This window comes from Candoia aspera, chromosome 16, assembly GCF_035149785.1.
Source record: "Candoia aspera isolate rCanAsp1 chromosome 16, rCanAsp1.hap2, whole genome shotgun sequence".
NCBI classification, from domain to species: Eukaryota; Metazoa; Chordata; class Lepidosauria; order Squamata; family Boidae; genus Candoia; species Candoia aspera.
The window spans coordinates 3,756,093-3,777,433 of record NC_086168.1 but is presented as its reverse complement, the minus strand read 5'-3'; the positions used below and the strand labels follow the sequence as shown (position 1 = coordinate 3,777,433).

Below are 21,341 nucleotides of genomic sequence, written 5' to 3'. Positions count from 1 at the left end.
CAAGCTCAACTCAGCCCTCATCGCAATCACGGATTGGCTGATGCCTAAAGGAAAAAGGGGGAAAGCTTGCAATGATCCAATCTGAGTCCAAATTCAAGCTTCCCAGCCAGGGTCCCCTTAAATGCTGGAAAACCCATAAAGGTGCAAAGCCATTGTTCAGTCTGCAACCGTGGAGAAGCAGCTCCGAATGGGAAGCAAAATTTGCTGATAAATTTGGGGACCCTTCCTGAAAAACAGCTTTCAGGGAAGGGGGAAAAAAAAAAGAAGACCAAAGTGAGGAGAGCAGAGCAGGATTTTTGCCTAGATTTTTACTTCAACCTCCTCCCCTCTGTTTCTCTCTCTCCGCCAGCCAGATCCTGCATCCCCCCCCCCCCCGCAAATTGCAAGAGTGTTTGAAGCTGGGAGGAGGAGACGAGGCAAATGATTGGCCCTCCCTAGGGCTGGAAATGTCTTATACAGTAATTAAATGCAGCCACCCCCACCCACAGCGCGCGGGGGCGCCGCCTCCTCTTCCTTTCTCGCCTGTGCCTTGCCGCGCGGCTCCTTTTCAGCTCTGGCCGGCCCCCGCCCACCCCATTCCACCCCGGGAGAAGCCAAAGGGGGTGCCAGTTGCTGTTGGGAAATAGCTAGGGGCGAGAGGCTGCATGAATCCCTTGCAAAGGGAGAGGGGAAGAGAAAAGCCCCCCCCCACGCTCCTTCTCTTCCTGCAGCCCTGACAATAATAACACCCCAACCGAGCCGTCTCCCTCCCCCTCCCACCCCTCTTTAAAGCAATGCAGCACATTGCACCATGGAACTACAGCACACCTCCCAGCCTGGCCTGGCCTGCTGCTTCCCCTTCGCGGCCCAGCCTTTCCAGGGCTAAAGTGTCCCGAAGTGTGCAGCCCCTGGCATCCTCCCTCTCCCCCAACCCCCCCAAAAGAGAGGAAAGGATCCGGGAAGTCTGGTTCCTTGGGTCAAACAAAGTGTTGAGGAAGGAAGGAAGGAAGGAAGGAAGGAAGGAAGGAAGGAAGGAAGGAAGGAAGGAAGGAAGGAAGGAAGGAAGGAAGGAAGGAAGGAGAGAAGAGGTATAGGTAGAGAGGAAGGAGGGAAGGAGGGAAGGAAGGGAGGGGAGAAGAGGTATAGGTAGAGAGGAAGGAAGGAAGGAAGGGGAGAAGAGGTATAGGAAGGAAGGAAGGAAGGAAGGAAGGAAGGAAGGAAGGAAATGGAGAAGAGGAAGAGGAGAAGGAAGGAAGGATGGACTTACAATACGTTTTTCTGGTCAGTTCTTCCACAACTTCAGGTTTCAACTTGCTGTTCGATTTGCCCATGGTGGCCCGGCGAATTGGTCTCCCAGACTCAGCGAGGCATCAATTCGGCGAGACAGCTCTCCTGGGCTCGAGGAAGACTCATACAGGACGCTTGTGGGGCGGGGGCCGAGTCAAGGGGGAAAGGGACCGTCCGGCCCCCCGCTAAATCGGACCCTCCCGGTCTTCTGGCAGTATCAACAGCGGCCGAAAAGAAACCAACTGAAGCTGGGGAAGGAGCGAAAATGGTGGGAGGGCTCGGCTGGGCGCGCCGAGCCTTCGGTGCCAGAGCCCGGATCGACCCCCGCTTGGGCGTCGCGGGTCTTCAAATGAGCATCTGCGGATGACAAGGAGCCCTTTGCTCCATAGCGGGCTGGGGAGGGACGCTGACGTTATTGGTGGCCAAAAAAAAAAAAAAAAGGAGGAGGCAAGAGAGAGGAAGAAATCCAAAGGCAGAGGCCTGGAAGAGCGGACCTGGCGATATGATGGATTTTTCCTCCCCTCTCCTTGTTTTTGCAAATGAATCCAGCAGGAAATCTCCTCCTCTTCGCTTTCCCTTTCTCCCTCTCCTCCCCGGAGCTGTGCGAAGTGTTGCTGCTGTCGTCCCGGGTTACAAACGCCCTCCTCTGTCTCTCGTCCCCTCCCCGGCTCAGCCGCTGCGCTCGGTTGCTTCACGGCAGCTCAGAGGTTGCACCAATAAGGTGCGGAGTCAAACCGGGCCGGTGGGTGGATCCGGATGCTCGTCTTTTGTCTTCTCCCGCTTGGCTCCTTTTCCTAGATCGATCCTTTAAAGGGGAGGGGGGAAAGGGGACGACATTCAACATCAGACAAGCCTATGTGGCTTTTTCTCTTTTTTTTGCAAAGAAAGCAGCAGACAGTGAAAACGATGCCTGAAATGAGGACGGGAATGACCAACCAGGATCTTCAGGCCTCCTAAATATCCAAAAGTGGGAGGCTACTACCCACCGGTCCAGCTCTGCTCCAATTTTGACACTTAAGGGGAAATGTCTGCAATGGTGCTGCTGAATATTCCAAATCGCCCTCAGAAGCTTCATCATCATCACTCCCTGGTCAGCCTCTCCAGTACGCCATGCCGAGCCACTTGTTGAGATGGGTGGCTACAGGAATCAAACAAATAAATAAAATCAAAATAAACCTTCAGAAGTTGCAAAGGTCTTTAACAAGAGGCCCAGAAGGCCGGCTCCAAATGCAAATGTTTGGATTTCCCCAAGGAAACACTGAGAAAAAAAGCAGAAGCTTCAACCCCCATCCTCCCCAGCCAGTCTGGGCATGCACACACCCATATAAGAATGCTCTGCAAGAGAAGCGGTTTGCATAACCCACCTTTCCCAGTCAGACAGCCATACCATGAAGACCTTCTAAACTCAGTTAATGCAAATATTGGGAAGTTTCTTGGAGGGGTTAGTGAACTGTGTGAATCCAGGCCAGTTAGCTGGTTTACAGTGGAAGGCCCCATACACACCCAGAGAATGGGCTCATTCAACAACCCAGTGAAATGTGTTGTATGGAGACAATTTGGGAGCAAGGAAGAACTAACTAACTAAATAAATAAATATTATATGAGAAAACCTCTGTGTGCTTTATACCAGTGTAATAAAATATTTTTTTAAAAAAAATGGATGAGGAATACAGACTAAAACATACAAAAAGAAAATAATCTGTATTTGTACATGTGTGTGTGAGACAGAAGTGATCTGACATCTCTTACCCCCGCTTTTAAATTTATTTTTAATTAGGATTTTTAAATGCAATACAAAAGAAGGGAAAAATAAAAATGAAAATAAGAGAAGATAGAAAGAAAGAGAAATGAAAGAAGGAGAAAAAGAAAAAGAAAGGAAATATAGAATTATATTTATACAATTATATTATATTGCCCTTCTGACTATCAAGTAGCTGCCATCTTATTCTTTCCCCGCCTCTTTAACCCTTTTTAAGCCCCAAAGCCATAAATCATCAATTCAGTCTTTTCTTCTCGCAACAAATAAGTTACATAAAGTTCCCAGTCTCTCCAAAAAGCCTGTATCATTTTTTCCCTGACCAAACTGGTCAGCTTTACCATTTTGCAAACTGTCAGTTTTATGATCCAATCTTTTACTGTGCCCTTCCACTTATTTTGAGCCCCCAGTTCCAAAGAAGGCTCTTCGTTAAATTAAAAACCCTTTAACTGTCATAGAATGGCTTTTTTTCCCTCTGTAAATGCATACGTATATTCCCAAAGAAAAGTTTGAGAATGCTAACTTTTCTTACTGTATGATTTAATCAGCTAACTGGCAAACATGACTGACCTTTTTCTCCAAAGCGGTGATAAGGGCAGAATCCCTGCCCATCAGCTAATTTGCTGTGTTTTGAGACAACTAACTTGTCTATAGCCAACTTTTCTGACACAGAGGGATATCTGGAATTTTGAGAATTTGTGGTGGGTGCCCTTGCAAAATGGCCACCAGGGGAGGCCTGCCCTTTCACCAAATGGCCGTTGACGCCAAAATGTGTTAGCCCTGTCCAGGTGCTCTCTACCTTCTCCAGGGGTATCCTGAATGCAAATCCATAGGATGCTTTGCTTTGACCGTAGATTAGCTTCCTATTTACTTATTTTTATCATAATAATCTTTTTTTTAAAATGTGAGTTGAGCAGGGAATCTGATGGGAACCCTAAGAAGTGTCTGAGGACACATTTCTTAACTCTGGCAGGCAGTATTATAAATAGGGGGCAGGGGTGTTAATGATATGATGTGGGTATGTAGTTGAGGCATGACACATACAGACATGGCAACATGGTCCCCAAAACAGTTTTAAACTAGATTTAAAAAGCAAAGAAATTCCCCTTTGGAAAACCCATCACAAAGAAAAAATCTATTTTGGTCCATTTAGTATTGTCACTGCAGGCCTTGGACACTCAGCAATAAATAAAGATGGAAGGTCCTCTAAACCAGTCTTTCTCAGACGTGGCACCTTTAAGATGTGTAGGCTTTAACTCCCAGCATGCTGGCTGGGGAATTCTGGGAGTTGGAGTCCACACATCTTAAAGGTGCCAAGTTTGAGAAAGACTGCTCTAAACCATCCAGTAAAATTTGCCATGTAGAACATCTCAGCAGAAAACTCTCCAGGCTTTGCCTTCACCTTCCAAGCCACCAGTCCTGTAATTTCAAGTTGTCCTTATAACTGAGCACTTTTGGCTAACATTCAATCAAGTCCTGTTTTGATTTGGCCCAGTCCATCCAGTGCTGACTTCTGCAGCAGCAAAAAGAGGTGGCTCAGAGAAGGAAACGCAGTCTTCTCAAACTTGGGTATTTCTCATATAATTCCTGAATTCGGGGAGTCAGTCTACACGTCTGGAGAGGACTTTGATGTAACGGCACAGCAGGCTATGTCAAAATCCCAAATCATCATGTAAGGCCGTGTTTCTCAACCCTGGCAACTTTAAGATGTGTGGACTTCAACTCCCAGAATTCTCCAGCCAGCATGGCTGGTTGGGGAATTCTGGGAGTTGAAGTCCACACATCTGAAAGTTGCCATGGTTGAGAAACACTGATGTAAGGTCTGCTGAAATCAGGACCTTGGATAGCTCCACTTGCACCTTGTTGATCTTGTCTATTAAAATAATAGGAAGACGTTATGTCAGCAACAGAGGCCTTGCATCAAAGCTGATTAGACTACTAAAAAGCCCCTTGTCTACTTTGATAAAACTTCTCCAGGCTCGGAATGATGGATGTTATGAAGAAATTTTGTCCCCCGAATAAGTAGATCTTAAAACCAAGTCCTGTCCAAATAGATTAAATATCCTTCCCCTGCTGCTGAACATCAGATTGCATTCCAAAATTAGCACGGTTTAGCCGTAAAGGTTCCAGAAAGATTTTGGGAAAGATATTGTATAAGGAAAGGATGCTAAGAGAAAAAAAAACCTCTATTCAAAGGCTCCCCAATCAGCACCAGATTGACCTCAAGAGTTTGCTTTTGAAATTTCATTCAGAGAAGAGGGCGTCAGTAGAATTCATCTGGATGAAGTTATTCAGTGGCAAGATGGCCAGGGAAATACCAAAGCCAGTGCTTCCTTGGATTCTCCCTCCAGCCATCTGCAACCTCCCTGGCTTCCCTCCCTTCAGTCCAAGGAAAGACATCAAATGGGAGTTTTTCATATGAAGTTTTTTTAAAGACCCTTAAAGGAGGGTGCTGCTATTACAGTAGTCCTCACTTAATGACCATTCATTCAGTGATGGTTCAGGCTTAGGACAGTGCTGAAAAAAAAGACTTACAACCGGTGCTCACACTTATGACCATCGCAGCATTCCATGGTCACGTGATCACCATTTTCGACCCTCCCAGCAGGTTTCTGGCAAGCAAAATCAATGGGGAACCACATGATTCACTTAACAACCAAGTGGTTTGCTTAACAACTGTGGAGATTCACTTAATGACCACCACAAAAAAGGTCGTAAAATCAGGTCAGAGTTGCTTAATGACCACTGTGCTTAGCAGCCAAAATTCTGGTCTGAATTGTGGTCATTAAGTGAGGGCTACCTGTATTGGAGAATTTTAGAAACACCACCCTTCCCATTTTTACACCCATAAATTCAGTGGAGAATTTGAAAAGGCCTATAGTGCCCAACAGTAACAGTGAGTGAGTCAAGATGCCTTAAAGAAGACAGATTTGGGCTGCAAAGAGGTTTTCAAGCAGTTGCCCACTTGAAACTAGTTTCTCTTTACTTATTACTAGCATTCCCATGAATTCTCTAATGGCACTGGTAAATTTAAAAAGAGGAGAGTGATTAGGAGTGGGGTATAGTCTCTTTTTCAAGGAAAGACTTCATCAATTGTCCTGTTAGCCTTACCAGGTAGACCAGACAGAAATCACGATCAGATCAGCTAGTTCTTCTTTACTGTAAGGTTACATTAACATAATTTTTCAAGTCAGAAAGTGCATCTCTCCTCCCATCTCCTTTACCGCCCAAGAAATTAGGGAGAGTCCTTTCTGAGCCTCTTGCCCTGCCCATTATCCAGCTGCAGGCCATGCCATCTCTTATCTGACCGTTCCCTAGGCAGTGTCTCTGGGCCCTGTCTCCCAAGGTCTTTCCCACATACCATTACACGTCCAGAGGCCTAATCCTCCAGTAGCCACTTGAACAATACACAATCCTCTGTTAATCCATCTTCTGAAAACAAGCTCAAGGCAACAACACTTAAGAACAGAACAGCTGCATTTGTCTATCCATCTCCAGCATGGAGCAGAAGCTGGATGTTGCCAGGGAAGGGGGAGGAAGAGAGAAAGATGGTTGCATCTTAGATGCAGCCCCGGGGAAATGGGGCGACGAAAGCATCCTTTGGGTTTCCAGTCCACACAACCTCAAAATGGGAACTATGGAACAGATATTCTAATATCACCTAATCATCAGTGATGTCGCCCCTTTCTAGACCAGGTCAAGACAGAGACACCGCGGGGATTCTCGGAATACTACTGTCTTGTTTATTGAATCCAACTCATTTTATGACCTTCTTGGCGGTGATTGTTAAGAGTCGCTTGGTGAGATGGGCAGCCATACAAAGTGAATGAATGAATGAATGAATGAATGAATGAATGAATGTCAACAGAATCCTGAGAAGCATCTCCCAAACTATTCCCCGCCCCTTTTTTAGGACAAGGACAAGGTGGGGCTGTTTTGAATCTCTTTCTCGCATTCTTGCACGCTGCCCAGAGTTGCTTTCTGTGAGATGGGCAGCCATATAAATGTGATAGATAGATAGATAGATAGATAGATAGATACATTTTCCACTTTCTCAGGGCTGAGCGACCATTTTACCTCTCTCATCTCCTTCTCAAGGCCAGAGCTAAGTTCCTCCATAATTTCTTATGGTTGCGTCTTGCTCTTCCCTCAAGGAAGTGTTTTCGTGGGTTATCTTCTCCACCAACCAAAACTCAACAGCATCTGGACCACCTTGGTCTTGCAGACAAGGCGATGTAGGCAGAAGCTCAGCCTTCCCCCATTTAAGAGGTTAAAAGGAAAAATCGTACCACTTCCCACTTGGTCTCCCATCCAAGAACTAGACAGCTTTGCTTAGGTTTGTCAAGACCAGCCAAGGCCAGACACAACAATACTTTTATGCCATGATCTTTAATACAACCCACCAGAGTAGCATTAGTATTACCATTACATTCTGGATTTCCAGGGAATGCAATTTAGAATTTTGCTATACACCCAGACCTCGGATGTTGGCCAGTCTGCAGCAAGATAGCCAAAAGCCAACGAAGTCTTTTATAAAGGTAATCCTCACTTAACAACCATTTGTTTAGTGACAGTTCAGACTTACAATGGTGCTGAAAAAACGACTTATGACCAATCCTCACACTTATGACTGTTGCAGCATCCCCACAGTCACGTGATCACAATTTGGGTGCTTGGCAACCGGTTTGCATTTATGACCGTCACAGCATTCCGTGATCACATGACTGCCATTTTTGACCTTCCTGGCCAACTTCTGGCCAAAAAAATCAGTGGGGAACCACATGATTTGCTTAACAATTATGTGGCTCGCTTAACGCCCGCAGTGATTCACTTAACAATCACCACAAAAATGGTCATAAAATGAATCAGATTCACTTAATGACTGCTTCACTTAGGAATTGAAATTCAGGTCCCAATTGTGGTCATTAAGAGAGGACTACCTTTACAAATGGTCTATAAGTCAGGCCAGTGTTTTGATCTTCAACCTGGGGAGCAAAGATGAAATGGCAAGCACTTGCCACATTTTTTCTCAATATTCTATTGTATTACTATAAAACACAAGTAGTATCGTTTTAAAACACCAATAATACATTGTTTTATTTGGTTACAACGGTATTTATGCAATTCTGACTGGTGATTATTAACACTCTGATGATTTAGGTAACTTCAACCTTTAAAAATAAAACAGTTTATATTAAGTATGATTTCTAAAATATTGTTGACAAGCATAAGGGGTGTGCCACCTTCCCGATTCCACCAGCACCCAAACTTAGATCTGATCTTTATTTCTAGCTGGCTAATTCCAGCAATTCAAATTTTTTGGTAATCCTTATTAATTAGGAACTACCTTGGAATCATGATCCAGCATCTAAACCAGAGCTCCCCAAAGGGCCCCACGGGTTGCTGGGACTATCAAAGGGGTTGTTGCTGTTGTTCATGGTACTATTAGTTAAAGTAGTATTTATTAAATTATTTTCATATATAATCAATGTTTGGGGGTCGATGAGCGAGTGTCTGGGGACCCCTGATCTACCTCCCAAACTTCAACCTTTCTAAACTTTTGATCCCCTTTTCATGAAGCAAATGTTTGCACCGTGAAGCCCCATGCCTCCTCGTCTTTGCGCTGCTAAGCGTTGATGTTTACAAGCAAAGTTTTGTTGCCTGAAGTCAGCTGGGGTGAAAGAACATTTCTTCAGCTGAAGGAGTGGAGCAGAGCAGAAGCTTTATAAGAAGGATCAGGAGGAGAGATCACTGCATTGATTTGGGATCCTGAGAGCTTGCGGTGGATCATGCCACAAAATGGTGGCAGGGCCACTTACACTTACAAGCTGATGAAGCACTCACATGACATCCTGGCTACTCAGGTACAGGTAGTCCTCACTTAACAACCATTCGTTTAGTGATGATTTGGACTTACGAAGGTGCTGGAAAAACCGACTTACGGTGCACAGTTATGACCGTTGCAGCATCCCCGATCACGTGATCGTCATTTTTGACCTTCCCAGCCAGCTTCCAGCAAGGAAAATCAATGGGGAACTGCATGGTTCACTTCATGACCACTTGGTTTGCTTAACATCACAGTGATTCACTTAACAAAAGTCATAAATTGGGTCGGCTTACTGACTGCCCCACTTAGCAACCAAAATTCTGGTCCCAATTGTGGTCGTTAAATGAGGACTACCTGTAAAAGCCATTTCTGGATATATACAATCCATCAAAACCTCTGTGAATCAGATGTTGCCCAGAAGTCCTAAGCAGATACAAAACCTAACCAGGGTCTATCGCATTCAAGCTTAGCATGCTGGCTGGGGCTTCTGTATTTTGTGAATAAAGTCTTCCGCCCTCTTTTATGAGATGATGGGCCCTTTCCCAGATCAAGTCGTGAGTTGCAGCCAATTTCAATTTCTAAAAGTCAGAGAAGAAATCCAAGGCCCTCAAAGGTGACCCTCATTAACAGCAATATCCAAAGCTGAGGATCTGCAGTGGCACCCGCCCTTTGCGACATCTTGCCCCCAGAGGTGAGATTAGCCCCATCGCTAATATTTTATATTGGAATTTTATTGTATAGTTATTGTTTTACGCTGTAAACCGCCCAGGGTCCCCCCGTTCAGAGGAGATGGGCGGTGACAAATTTGATAAATAAATAAATAAATTTCCTTTCTGCCCCCACCCCCCATCCCCAGGCACCAGATTAAACATCCTGACAGCTCAGTTTGGGTTTTAATATTGCAAGCTGCCCGGAGTCACTGGGTATGAGTTGGGCGGCCATATAAATGTATTAACTAAATAAATAAACCCCCAATCATAGCCCAATGCTTGAGGGAAGAGCCAGGTCTTCACAGCCCTCCATAAGGCTAAAAGGGTAGGGGTCCTTCTGATCTCCAGTGAGGGGCTGCTCCAAAGCAGAAAATCTACAGGGGACTCAATGTGCACACCTGTGCATGCTTAACATGGGCCACCCTGCACCTAAAACCTTTGTAGGTCTCTCACACCACTCTGTGGGAAACATAACCGCACAGAGTCCCCTTTTGGGGGCGATGGATGGTGATAGAAATTTGAAAAACAAACAAACAAACAAACAAACATGGTGAGGCATCCCTGAAGCATTTCAGGCGCACAAATCCTGTTCTCATGTGTGGGCACTTAAGCACAGCCACCGTGCTGGGCACCTCTTTGCAAGGTGCCAAGGGTGCATTTCTGCCTCTCAGCCGCTGACTTCCTGTTCTGCGTCTCTTTCTCATGTTTTCTACTTGGTGCCACAACAAAACCAATGACAGTTTTGCACCACTTTCTGGAATAGTCTTGTGTGCTCCGAAGCATCCTGCATGGGAAAAAAAAGACTGCGCCTCAAACATCTGCTCCTGAGGAAGCAGCGGGGACAGAGATGGCCGATCTGTTGCAGACCGCACTCCAAGGTTTTCAGCTCGGAGTAGACTGCCAACAGCAATAGGGCTTCCTGCAATACCAGGTGACTCCACAGCCTCCCTGGCTGCCCACGCTTCCCAGCAGGGGGGGAAAAAAAAAGTAAACACTTCCGTAATTTTGCCACCATAAATCCTTGGACGTGTAATATAGTTGTTCCTCCATGATGTGGCCGAGAAAACCACAGGATCGTCACAGCCCAAGTTCAATGAGACAGAGGATTCACCCTCAGTTGGATGACAATACCTAGTCAACTTTGGTTCGTCTTGAAAAAGCTAAGGAGGGCTTAGCTGGTTAATGCCCGAACAGGAGACCACCAGGAAATCCATTAAAAAAAATGGAAGAAAGCAGTTCCAAACCGCTTCTGTGTTGCTGAGAAAACTGTACAGCAGTGTTTCTCAACCTTGGTAGCTTTAAGACCTGTGGACTTCAACTCCCAGCATAATGGACGCAGCCAAGAAACTGATCTACCGTAGATTCAGTGAGGCTTGTCTCTTCGGCCTGGGTCAGATATTGCACTAAGCCTTGGTGCAGGGCATTCTGCTTTGGTTTCGAAAGCTGGCTGCATTCGCACGTGCAACGCACCAAGCTTTCACTCCGGAGTTATTTTACGGAGGGGGAAGAGGGGGCGGACAGCCTCTGAAAACCTAAATTCAGGTTGAAAGGGCGTCGTACCGACGCGGCGCGCCAGGAGCCGAGCCAAGCCGGTCCCGAAGAAGACGCGTAGTAAGCCAAGGCTGAGCGCCAAAGGCGGCCTGGCGCGCCAGCCCCCTGCTTCGCAAACTAGGCTTTATTCAACAAGCCACTGTCCAAGCAAGCTCGGGTTTGGGACCAGGGCGGGGGAGGGGGCTGCAAAGCCCGCCCTTCCCCCAGCCACCCCCCGCCCCCACCCCGAGCACCCTTCCCCGCTTCCCGTTGATGCGCTTTGGCGCGTCATCCTTCCTGGGAAGGCGAGGCAAGGACGGATGACGAAGGGAGGGGGAAGCACAGTCCGACCGTCTAATTTTGCAGGGGGGGGGGGGAGCAAAAGGAGGCCACGTGGAGCCCTAGACGGCGGGGGAGGGGGGAGATTGGAGCAGCGCTGACGAGCCCGGCCGCGCAGGCGCTCCAGAGACAAGACCGCCCCCCCCATCCCCGGGTCCCCAAGCCTGACCGCGCCGCGAGCGCCAGTTGCAGCTGCCGGGAAGGCGTGCGGCCCGGGACAGCGCCGGGATGCTGAGCGCGGGCTGGGGGTGACGCGCCGAAAGGGGCGCGTGGGCGGGGAGGCCGGGCTAGACTCGCGATCCGCTTCCTCCCAAACCGGCCTGGCGCGGGGTCGAGTCCCGGGACTCTTAGCCTGGATTGGAGCGCCCCGGCCCCGGAGCCGAGCAACCCCGATGTCAGCCCCCGGCGGCGTTCCCCGGTTGGACCGCTGTGAACCAAAGGGCCTTCAGCGCAACAGTTCTTCTCGGACGGCTGCAGCAGGGCTGGGCTGGTCCTGGTTTCTTTAAAAATTATTAATGGCCTGTCAAAACGTACCCCGGCGGGGTGTTTCCCACCAGGTCTGACTCACCGGCATGAAAGAGAGCCTGCCTGGGAAAGCGGGAAATGGGTGAAGCTTTCTGGCACTTTTTAAGCCCTGGGGTGAGGACAGGGCTGTGCAGGTTTCTCTCTCCAGCCCTCGGCAGCCTTCCCACTCTTGGTTCAGTCTCAAGAGGGAGGTCTTCCACGGGGGGGGGGGGGGCTCTGATGGGGAAGCGGGGGCCAGGGAGGCTGCAGAGGAAGTGAGAGATGGGAGCAGACACTCCTCTCAGTCATCTGCAGCCTCCCTGGCTTCCCAGCTTAATCCCTACAAAGGGAGATACAGGTGAGAAGCTTATTCAGATGGGGAAGTTGGAGCAGCCAAGGAGGCTGCAGAGGGACCCAGAAATGGGGAAGAGAAGTCCCCTCTCTAGCCATTTCAGACCGCCTGGGTTCCCACCAGGGAGGGCTCAGCAGCTGGGTCCACATGTCCCATTCCAGCCATAATGCAATCTGTTCGGTTTCCCTTGAGCTTGCTGTCCAAACCCAGTGGTTTGAAAGTCTTATTTTGGGCAGTGTCTGAATCTGACCAATTCTGCTTTTCTCAAGCCAGCTGTCCGAATGGGTTTTACTGCATTTTCTTGCTTTTATTTCCATTTTTTGCATTCCCCCCGAGCTCTGTGGTACCGCTCTTCTCCAAATGCTGAAGCTTAGCTGAAGCAGAGAGAGAGGTTACATCCCATCTGCCTTATGCATCAGCCTGATTCCTCCAGATCACTTTCAGGCACAGCAAGATCAGATCTGAGAGTTCCTTGATGGATCACAAATTCTAGCTCAGCCACATTGGTTTTTTTCTTCAGGAAGGATAAAACTCTGTGTGTACTGGTGCCAATGTTTTTGGATTCTAGCTAGGGGGGCACAGAGGAACTAAAAGCAGTTTGGGTTGGAAAAACGAAATAGGGACATAGCTACACAACCACACACCTGCTTGGGAAGCAGCTCAGCAAAACTACGAGAAAATTACAAGGCCACAGCAACGTCAGAGTAGCTTCAGAGTGTGACTGAAGCAAGGCACTCACTCAATTCATCCCGACTAAAATGAGGGGGAAAATAATCCGGGAGAGCTAATTGGCACACATCCTGAAGAAATCTTTTAAAGCTCCTCCTGTTTAGAGCCAAACCCTCTCTCTTAATTTCTGCATGTTAAACTTTCCATGCACTGCCTGAAAGAAAATCTTCAAAATGGAACACGGCGTATAATTTGAATGACAGCTTTTAATACAGGTAGACCTCACTTAACGACCATGGCTCAGAGATACGACGGGGCTAAAAAGTTACTTGCGACCTGTCCTCAAAATTACGACCTTTGCACCACCCCCGTGGTCACGTGATCGTGCATTGGGCGCTTGGCAACCGGCTTGCGTTATGACAGGTTGCAGCGTCCTGCAGTCATGACAGGTTTGCAACCTTCCCGGCTGGCTTCCAACAAGCCAGATCAATAGGGAAGCATAGATTTGCTTAACAACCGCCACGATTTGCCTAATGACTACAGTGATTCACTTAACCACCATGACAAAATGGTTGTAAAATCAGGTCTGGTCACATGATGCCTCGCATAACGACTGCACTGCTTAGCAACTGAAATTCTGGTCCCAATTGTAGTCGTTAAGTGAGGACTACCTGTACCCTAAAAAGCCAAGTTGCTGTAACAATATGCATCAGAGATTCTAGCCCTCATGATAGGAAGTTCTGAAAGCCTGCGTTAATCTCGGTGCGGACCCAAATACGTCTGGTGTGTCACCAACTCCTCGGAGGAGCACCAGGGCACTGATGGAAGGAAAGATGAAACTCCAAGGGAACCGCAAGAGAGGATGCTTGGAGTTGCACACAGCCTCCTTTTCACTAACACAACCCAGTATTGATTTCTAGAACTTAGGCCTGCTCCACACACCCAAAGGAATATGGGAGGGGGGCACATAGGGAAGGAAATTCCACTTTGGGAACCTCCAATCAAACATCCCCTAAACAGGAAAGCTGGCATCATATTAGATTGTTTAGTCTGATGAGCGTTTTCAATGGGGGTGTTGCAATCAAAAGGCACTTTGGTCCGGAGATAACAAATTCAAACCCCATAGCCAGGCCATACCTTTTTGGAGGACCACTGAGAATAAATGAAGAGGAAATATAAAGAAAAGGCTTCCGATCTGCCCCTCGGCAGTTATACATACAATTCTAATCAAGCCCCTCTCTCTCAAGATTACATCCTAATTCCATTCTGACTAAAACCCAAAATAATATTTCTGCCTGGGGGGCGGGGTGGGGGGGGGAACCCCACAGCTTCCCCACCTTCAAGCAAAAGAGGGATTTAAGTAGCAGAGGCAAAAGATGCTTCGTTATGAATTCTTTAATTTGTACACCCGTTCCACAGCAGGAAAACCACATTACATAGAAAGGAAATAAAAACCTTCAGTTGGTATTAGCCTCTATCACAGAAATACTGGTATTTCATTAAAAAAAAAAAGGAAATAAAAAAAGAACAAAAACCCCTCGAGATGCTAAACAAAGGAATTTCCCCATTAAAAAAAAAATCCAAATATACACACTTCTGTTTTCTAAAAGAAATCAGAGGTTTTGAGCTCTTAAAGAGGGTGGCATGTTCATGCTCCCCTCCCTGGTAATGAAATGGGCAGAGAGAAAACAAGTAATAAACTTCTGTTCCATGCTGAACCAGGCAGCTTCACCCAGGATTGAATTCGTCCTTCGGCTGCTCATGGTCTTCTCAGACTCACTTTAAGGCGAGATGCCCAAATATTTCAGGAATGGACTAGGAAAACGCTAGAGTGAAGCTCGGAGAAAAAAACAATGAAGAGGTGCTGTAAATGAAAGACACCGCAGGACAGAAACTCAAAAACGGGGTGGAAAAAGCCAGATTCTTAAGGCATGTTGCTCCAAACAGACGCATGGTAGCCCAACCCCAACAGACGCCAAACTTCTTCTCTCTCAAGCCCCGCCCCCCAAAACAAATCAAAACTTTGGCTTGAAAAGCCCGGAAACCTTGCTCATTCCAGCAAGAAATGAATTTTAGGCAACGGTGCACAAGCCTCTTTTCTGGAGCTTGGACCCAGGATTTCAAAGGTCCCTTAACAAACCTCGAAAGGCAGCCCATGGCATTGGAAGGGGGGAGAAGATTTGACTTCTCTCAGACCACTTCCTGACTCTTTCGGGTCCCATCAAAATTCCCATCCTGGGCATGGAAGGATCTTTTGCCGGTTTCCAAAAGGAAGGTATGCCCAAACAGGAAGGCAGTCCTCTCCCTTGGGCACTTGACAGGGGCAGGGGGGTTTCCAGCTAAGTGTGAGGCATTGTGTGCTCAAGGGGATCCTCCGTGGAGAATACGCTGCCAGCTTTCATCTTCAATTTTGTCCTGCTTGCTTAGGGAAAAGGGGGGGGGTGATGAGGGGGGGGGAGAGAAGCAGTTTTCCCTTTCCTACCCAGGTTGCATCGTGAAAATGCTGCAATGCACCAAATGCCTTTTGCAGACACGCTTCCCCAGGATGCCTGGCCATGCTGGGAATAGAAGGGCTGGTACAGAGCAGACAGATATCAAGGCAGCTTTAGGGAGGGAGGGCAGAACAACTGCCATCAGGATTCCCAGAGGTCTGCTGGAAGGACGAGTGGAAATTCATTCGAAGGCTACCAGGTAGCTCAACGTTCTCAAGGCGAACTGTTTGGGGCTGTCTCCCCAAGTCTTTTCACTAATGGAGCGTTACGGCTTAACGGGGCGTCTGAAACCCACTTCCGTGTGCCTCGTGCAAAACAAAGCCGAATCTGGCGCTCAGCCGGCAGAAGGGAAAGCCACACCATGGATGCAATGCCACAAATGCCCAGTTCAAAAACAGGCCAAAGCATGGTTTCCTTTCGCTTTTATAACCAGACAGTGTGTAGAATAATTATGTCAAATATTAACTAACAGCGGGGTCGGGAAATCTGTGCCTTCTAGACACGTCTCAGGGTACGCCACGTGAGCCAGCTGAACCATAGAGCGTATCTTGCAGATTTACAGTCCCACGAAAGAGAAAGCTGCCACCTGTAACTAATCCCACCCCCCACCCCACCCCACCCCACCCCCAATTGTACTGTTGGGATGGTTTGAGTAGTTTGTCAGTCTAGGTTACATGTAGCAGATGCCAATTTCACCAACAGCCCAAGAGAGAAACAAGAAGCGAGAAGGCTTAGTGATAGAGCTTAACAAGAAGCGTTAGTGATAGAGCTTAACAAGGAGAAGGGCTAGTGATAGAGCTTAACAAGAAGCGTTAGTGATAGAGCTTAACAAGGAGAAGGGCTAGTGATAGAGCTTAACAAGAAGGGTCAGAGATAGAGCTTAACAAGGAGAAGGGTTAGTGACTGAGCTTAACAAGAAGGGTCAGAGATAGAGCTTAACAAGGAGAAGGCAAGATAGAGTTTAACAAGAAGGGTCAGCAATAGAGCTTAACAAGGACAAGAGTCAGTGATAGAGCTTAATGTGTTAAGCAACAGAGCTTAACGTGAAGCAACAGAGCTTAACAAGAAGGGTTAGCAATAAAGCTTAAATAATATCCTTCCCCAAGGCATCCTAGATCTCTGGGATATAGACATGTTCAGCAGTTGACTCACTCAGCTGCTGGGATGAGAAAGGATCCAACAATTTCAAACTCAAGTGTACCTTCTTCCTAAAAGCCGTAAAACCACACTGCTTCCTGGCTCAGTTTGACTTCATGGATTTCATTTCTTTAGTGACTACTGCGAAAAGAAACAAGCTAATGCTCATCTTCTCTAGTTGAAACGGCTCTCCAAGCTTGTGGCAGCTTAGCCCAATTCGCTGTGCCCTCCAAACGGCTGCGGCCCCAAATATCTAAGCTCCAGATTTGGAGAACCACCCATCTAAAATCTCAACCATCAGCTGCTAGAAGCGTCAACCCCTATGAACTGAGGTTTGGATGACACGCCTTCAGATTTTGCAGATCTTAGGAGCTCTGCTTGATTTAACAGAAGACCTTGCCAGATACCTTCCGAAATGCCACGATGGGTGTCTATGCAACAAGCTAAATCCAAGTGACCAAGCGCACAACGGCCACACTCACACTGCATGTCAAGCCAAAGACGGAGAAGCCACATTATGGCTCACAGTGATGGCCAGGTTCACACAGCAAACTAAGACAGAATGCAGTTTGTTGGTTTGGGCCCAGCCACGATGGCTTTTAAACCATGGTTTATGGCTTAGCACGTTGTGTGAACACAGCCTTGATCAAAGGCAAGGATACACAGTGCAGTCAGGGAGGGGAGGGGGAAATACGAACAGCGGGCACACCACCCACTTTTCCCCAGACGCGGTCCGCCGCACTTCTGCTGACCGACCCACACGTGCTTCAGATTGTGCTTGCTCCAGCTGCTTCCTTGGCCATGCGACAGAAGAGCAGAGCCTTATTTTGTAAACTGAAGCCAGCGGCAGGGGCCTTTTTTTTTCCCCCCCAGGAGCACGTGCTGAGAACGGACAACCCTTCCCAGCCAAGGAACACAATAGCTTCACAGAGCGTAATGAGAGGAATTCCAGAGATCGGCAAATTATGGCGAGTTCTGCACGGTCAACAATGTCGTTTTCTTCTCTTTTCTCCCCGTGAACTAACTGCAAGCTCTTTCCCCGCTTGGCCACAAAGAGAACTGGAAGAAAAATAAGCCTCCTCTTTGGACCTCTGTGCTGTTGCATGCATTCCGGACACCTGGACTGAGCGAACATGTTCACCCAACCTGATGGAGGAAGAGAACCCCGGCATCCCTTGCTGATCTGGCAGCTACGTGGCCTTAAAAACACAGCTTCCGTTTCTGCCGTCCGAAAGCCAAAATTCCTCGCTTGCCCTCCTTTCCAATGAAAGTTGAAAGCGGCAAAAAGTAAGGGGGAAACGACCGAACCCAGCAGGAAGTATCCAAGCCAGCCACCGAAGGACTCCCAAAGGCCCCGAGCTTTCCTGCGGCATCATTTGCCTCTCGAGCACACACTTAATCAACCCTATTTTTGCATTTCAGAAAGCAACGTACATTGCGGGACCCGCGCGCCCACGTCTCTGATCACTTTTCACATCTGCCTCTCTCTCAAGAAACCCAACAGAGAACAATCCTTTTTTGAAATCGTGCTCTGAATTAGGGCAACCCAAAAGAAAGGGGGGGGAGAAGGGGGGGAGTGTAAAAACTTTTCTTAAAAAAAAAAAGCCATCGCCATCATCTGTCCTTTAAACCTTCCTCAGGCACCAGAAGGAAACCCCAATCCTTGAGACAGTGGAACAAAGAGGGTTTTGACTCTCCTTTCGTTGCTGTATTTTGTCCCTGATTCCCCCCCCCCCCAACCACCACCACCCAGCCCAACGTCTGCAGTTTTCATTCTGGGAAGGTTGACTTGCTTCCGTGCTATCCGTAGAGGGAAGCGATCGATCAATAAATTACAGTTCATTGGAAAGTGCTGCCTTGTTGTAAGGGAGGGAGGGGGTAGAGAGGAGGATTGTGTTGCTGGGGGAGAGGAGGAGAAGATCAGTCCGTCACGCCGAGCCTTTTCTCTCGCCGTGGGGCTCCGCTGAGCCGTTGACGACTTTCTTGACTTTCTTCATGCCCTCCATGACGCCCGAGGTGGTCACCCTGAGAAGGAGGAAAGGATACGTTTTATTTCAGGAACGGTGTGTGTGTGTGTGTGTGTGTGTGTGTGTGTGTGTGTGTGTGTGTGTTCCCGCTGCCCAGCAGAGCTGGGGAAAAGGCCTCCCCGGTTGGTTCCTGAGTTCTACAGAGGCTGGTCAAAGGAGCAGAGGGGAGTTTTTCCAGGGTGGGGAGGGAGGGGGCAGACCGCCAGGGAAAGCCAGCTGCACACAAATCGGGTTCAACCTTCCCTTTGCAGAGAAAAGGTGTGAGCTGTCTCTTCTGGCTGCATGAGGGGAAGAGAAGAGGGAGGAGGGGGGTGCTTGGCGAAGGAGAAGGGGAAGGAGGAGGAGGAGACAGGGTGATGAAGGGGAAGGGGAAGGAGAAGGGATTATGATCAAGGAGAAGGAGAAGAAGGGATGATGATGATGATGATGATGATGGAGAAGGAGAAGGAGAAGGAGGAGGGATGATGATGAAGGGGAAGGGATGATGATGATGATGATGGAGAAGGGATGATGATGAAGGGGAAGGGGAAGGAGAAGGGATGATGATGATGATGGAGAAGGGATGATGATGAAGGGGAAGGGATCATGATGAAGGGGAAGGAGAAGGGATGATGATGATGATGGAGAAGGAGAAGGGATGAAGGGGAAGGGATGATGATGATGATGATGATGGAGAAGGGATGAAGGAGAGGGAGGAGGAGAAGGGGAAGGGATGATGATGAAGGAGAAGGGGAAGGGGAAGGGGAAGGGATGATGATGATGATGATGGAGAAGGAGAAGAAGGAATGATGATGGGGAAGGGATGATGATAATGATAATGATGGAGAAGAAGGAGAAGGAGAAGGGATGATGGTGGTGGAGAAGGAGAAGAAGGAGAAGGAGTGATGTTGGGAAGAAAGAAGCAATTTGAGAGGAGTGGCTTGGGGAAGGAAAGAGAAGAAGAAATCAAAGAGGTTTAGATTGAAAAGCCAAGACCAAGCCATTAGGAGTTCTGCTACCAAACCCAAAGCATTTATGATAGAATTTTTACTTGTAATTCATAACATGACAGAGTGAGAAGAACACCATGAAATGCTGACAGACCCATCCACAGAAGACTGTCACTCAAAACCAAGGGGGAGTGCAGAAATGTCGGGTGATGCCTTGGCTGGAACCAGGGAGGGGATCCACCTCACTCACTACTGTCTACCCTAAACCAGCATGGCCTGGAAACTTTCCACGTGGCAAGGATGAGCTGTTTTTCCAAATGCTCTGGCCAAGGGTGCCACCATCTCAACCCACAAACGTTCCTTTTCCCTTCCCCATTGAAGAGAGTTCGGAAAGACCCCCCCCAATTATGGCTTGACTAACATCTGCATCTGACCCCAACATCTGTGGGGGGGGAGAGGGAGAGAGAGACCGAGGAGAGGATCCATTTACGTCCTGCTCAACTCCATCTTTACTGCCGCTGATGCCATAATGGGATTACTCCTTTATTGCTACTTCTGTCTCCGGGCTGCCAAGGCACCTTTGCAGATTGGTGCAGAGTAAAAAAAAAAAAATTAGGAATATTGGAAACAGATAAAGAATATTTAAGATGAGTAATCTGGTGGTTTGGTTTGGTTTTTACGGACAGAGGAGAGTTAGGAAGAAATGATTTTCACAAGGGTACTTTCTGTGCTGGGGAAAAGGGGGCAGCTATTTCCCCCCACCCCCACTTCACTGGCACACAGATCCAAGGAGAAGTTTATGAAATGTGGATGGTTCCTTTTATCTGCACTGGGGAACGCAAATTACGATGTGCTCCACCGTGGCGGTTCCCCTCATTTCAATCAATTTTACCGAGCTGCACGCGGCACGAACAAGCTCTGACATGAAAAAGCGTTTGGAGAAATATTGGAGAAGGGAATAAACGAGGGGGGAAGAAGAAATGTAGATCTCCCCACCGGCTCATCGCTCATTAAAACCGATGATACATAATGCAAAAATGCTAAGTGCCTGATGCTGTAGAACGGGAAACGGATGGATTAAAATGTTGGAATGTGGCGAGGGGGAAGGGACGAAGGAAACAAGAGGCTGGGGAAGGATGAATAAATTATCCGGGGAAATCACTTCCAGGGAGAGAACATGTTGAAACGTTTAATGGCGTTCAGAAATTCTACCGCCAGGTTAAAAATATCTTTATCCTATTAGGTGAAGTTTATAAAGAGTTGTACTTCGGGGATCTTTAGCACAGCACATATTAAAAGGGTTTCAGAGCAAGAGGAGGGAGGGCGAGGAACAGATTTATGATTTGAAAAAATATATCCTTGGGCACATCAGGAGGGCAAAGGGCAATGCGTAACCACGTGGCTGTTATGGGACGGATGCTGGGCTGTGAACCTTTTCCAAGCCATTCACATTCACCTTGGAAAGATGAAGGAACATCATCTTTCCACCTTTATACTAGATTTATAAAAGGAGCTCGTTAAAGTTGGCAACGATTTTGTGAGAAGAGACAGAGCATACAGGTTTTATTTTTATTTATTAAAGAAATGTATATGGCCACCCAACTCACTCACGGTGACTCTGGGCGGCTTACAGAAATAAAACCCCAAATACAAAACCCAAGAGGTTTAGATATTATCTGAGGGGACTAAGGATCGTTGGGAGAAAGGGGAAAGAATATAGAGTTGGTTTATTTGGTCAAGGTTAGAAGAGATGGGTTGCTATTTCTGGTAACATTTAAAGGATTTGTGTTAAGACTGGACACT

General features: G+C 47.6%; 3 protein-coding genes across 3 annotated transcripts in view; 1 reads left to right on the top strand and 2 right to left on the bottom strand.

The window, feature by feature from the left end:
• Positions 1-1,526, bottom strand: part of NCS1 (neuronal calcium sensor 1) — a 32,941-nt gene extending 31,415 nt beyond the window's left edge. Inside the window, exon 1 of the mRNA XM_063316089.1 lies at positions 1,247-1,526. Within this exon, the coding sequence (XP_063172159.1) occupies positions 1,247-1,310 (64 nt within the window). The 5' untranslated portion in view covers positions 1,311-1,526. The remainder of the gene's footprint in view (positions 1-1,246) is intronic.
• Positions 1-21,341, top strand: part of PTGES (prostaglandin E synthase) — a 377,050-nt gene that overhangs the window by 81,036 nt on the left and 274,673 nt on the right. The window lies entirely within an intron of this gene.
• The window catches only part of GPR107 (G protein-coupled receptor 107), a 52,216-nt gene continuing 45,208 nt past the window's right edge, over positions 14,334-21,341 (bottom strand). The window contains exon 18 of the mRNA XM_063316068.1: positions 14,334-18,607. Within this exon, the coding sequence (XP_063172138.1) occupies positions 18,511-18,607 (97 nt within the window). The 3' untranslated portion in view covers positions 14,334-18,510. The remainder of the gene's footprint in view (positions 18,608-21,341) is intronic.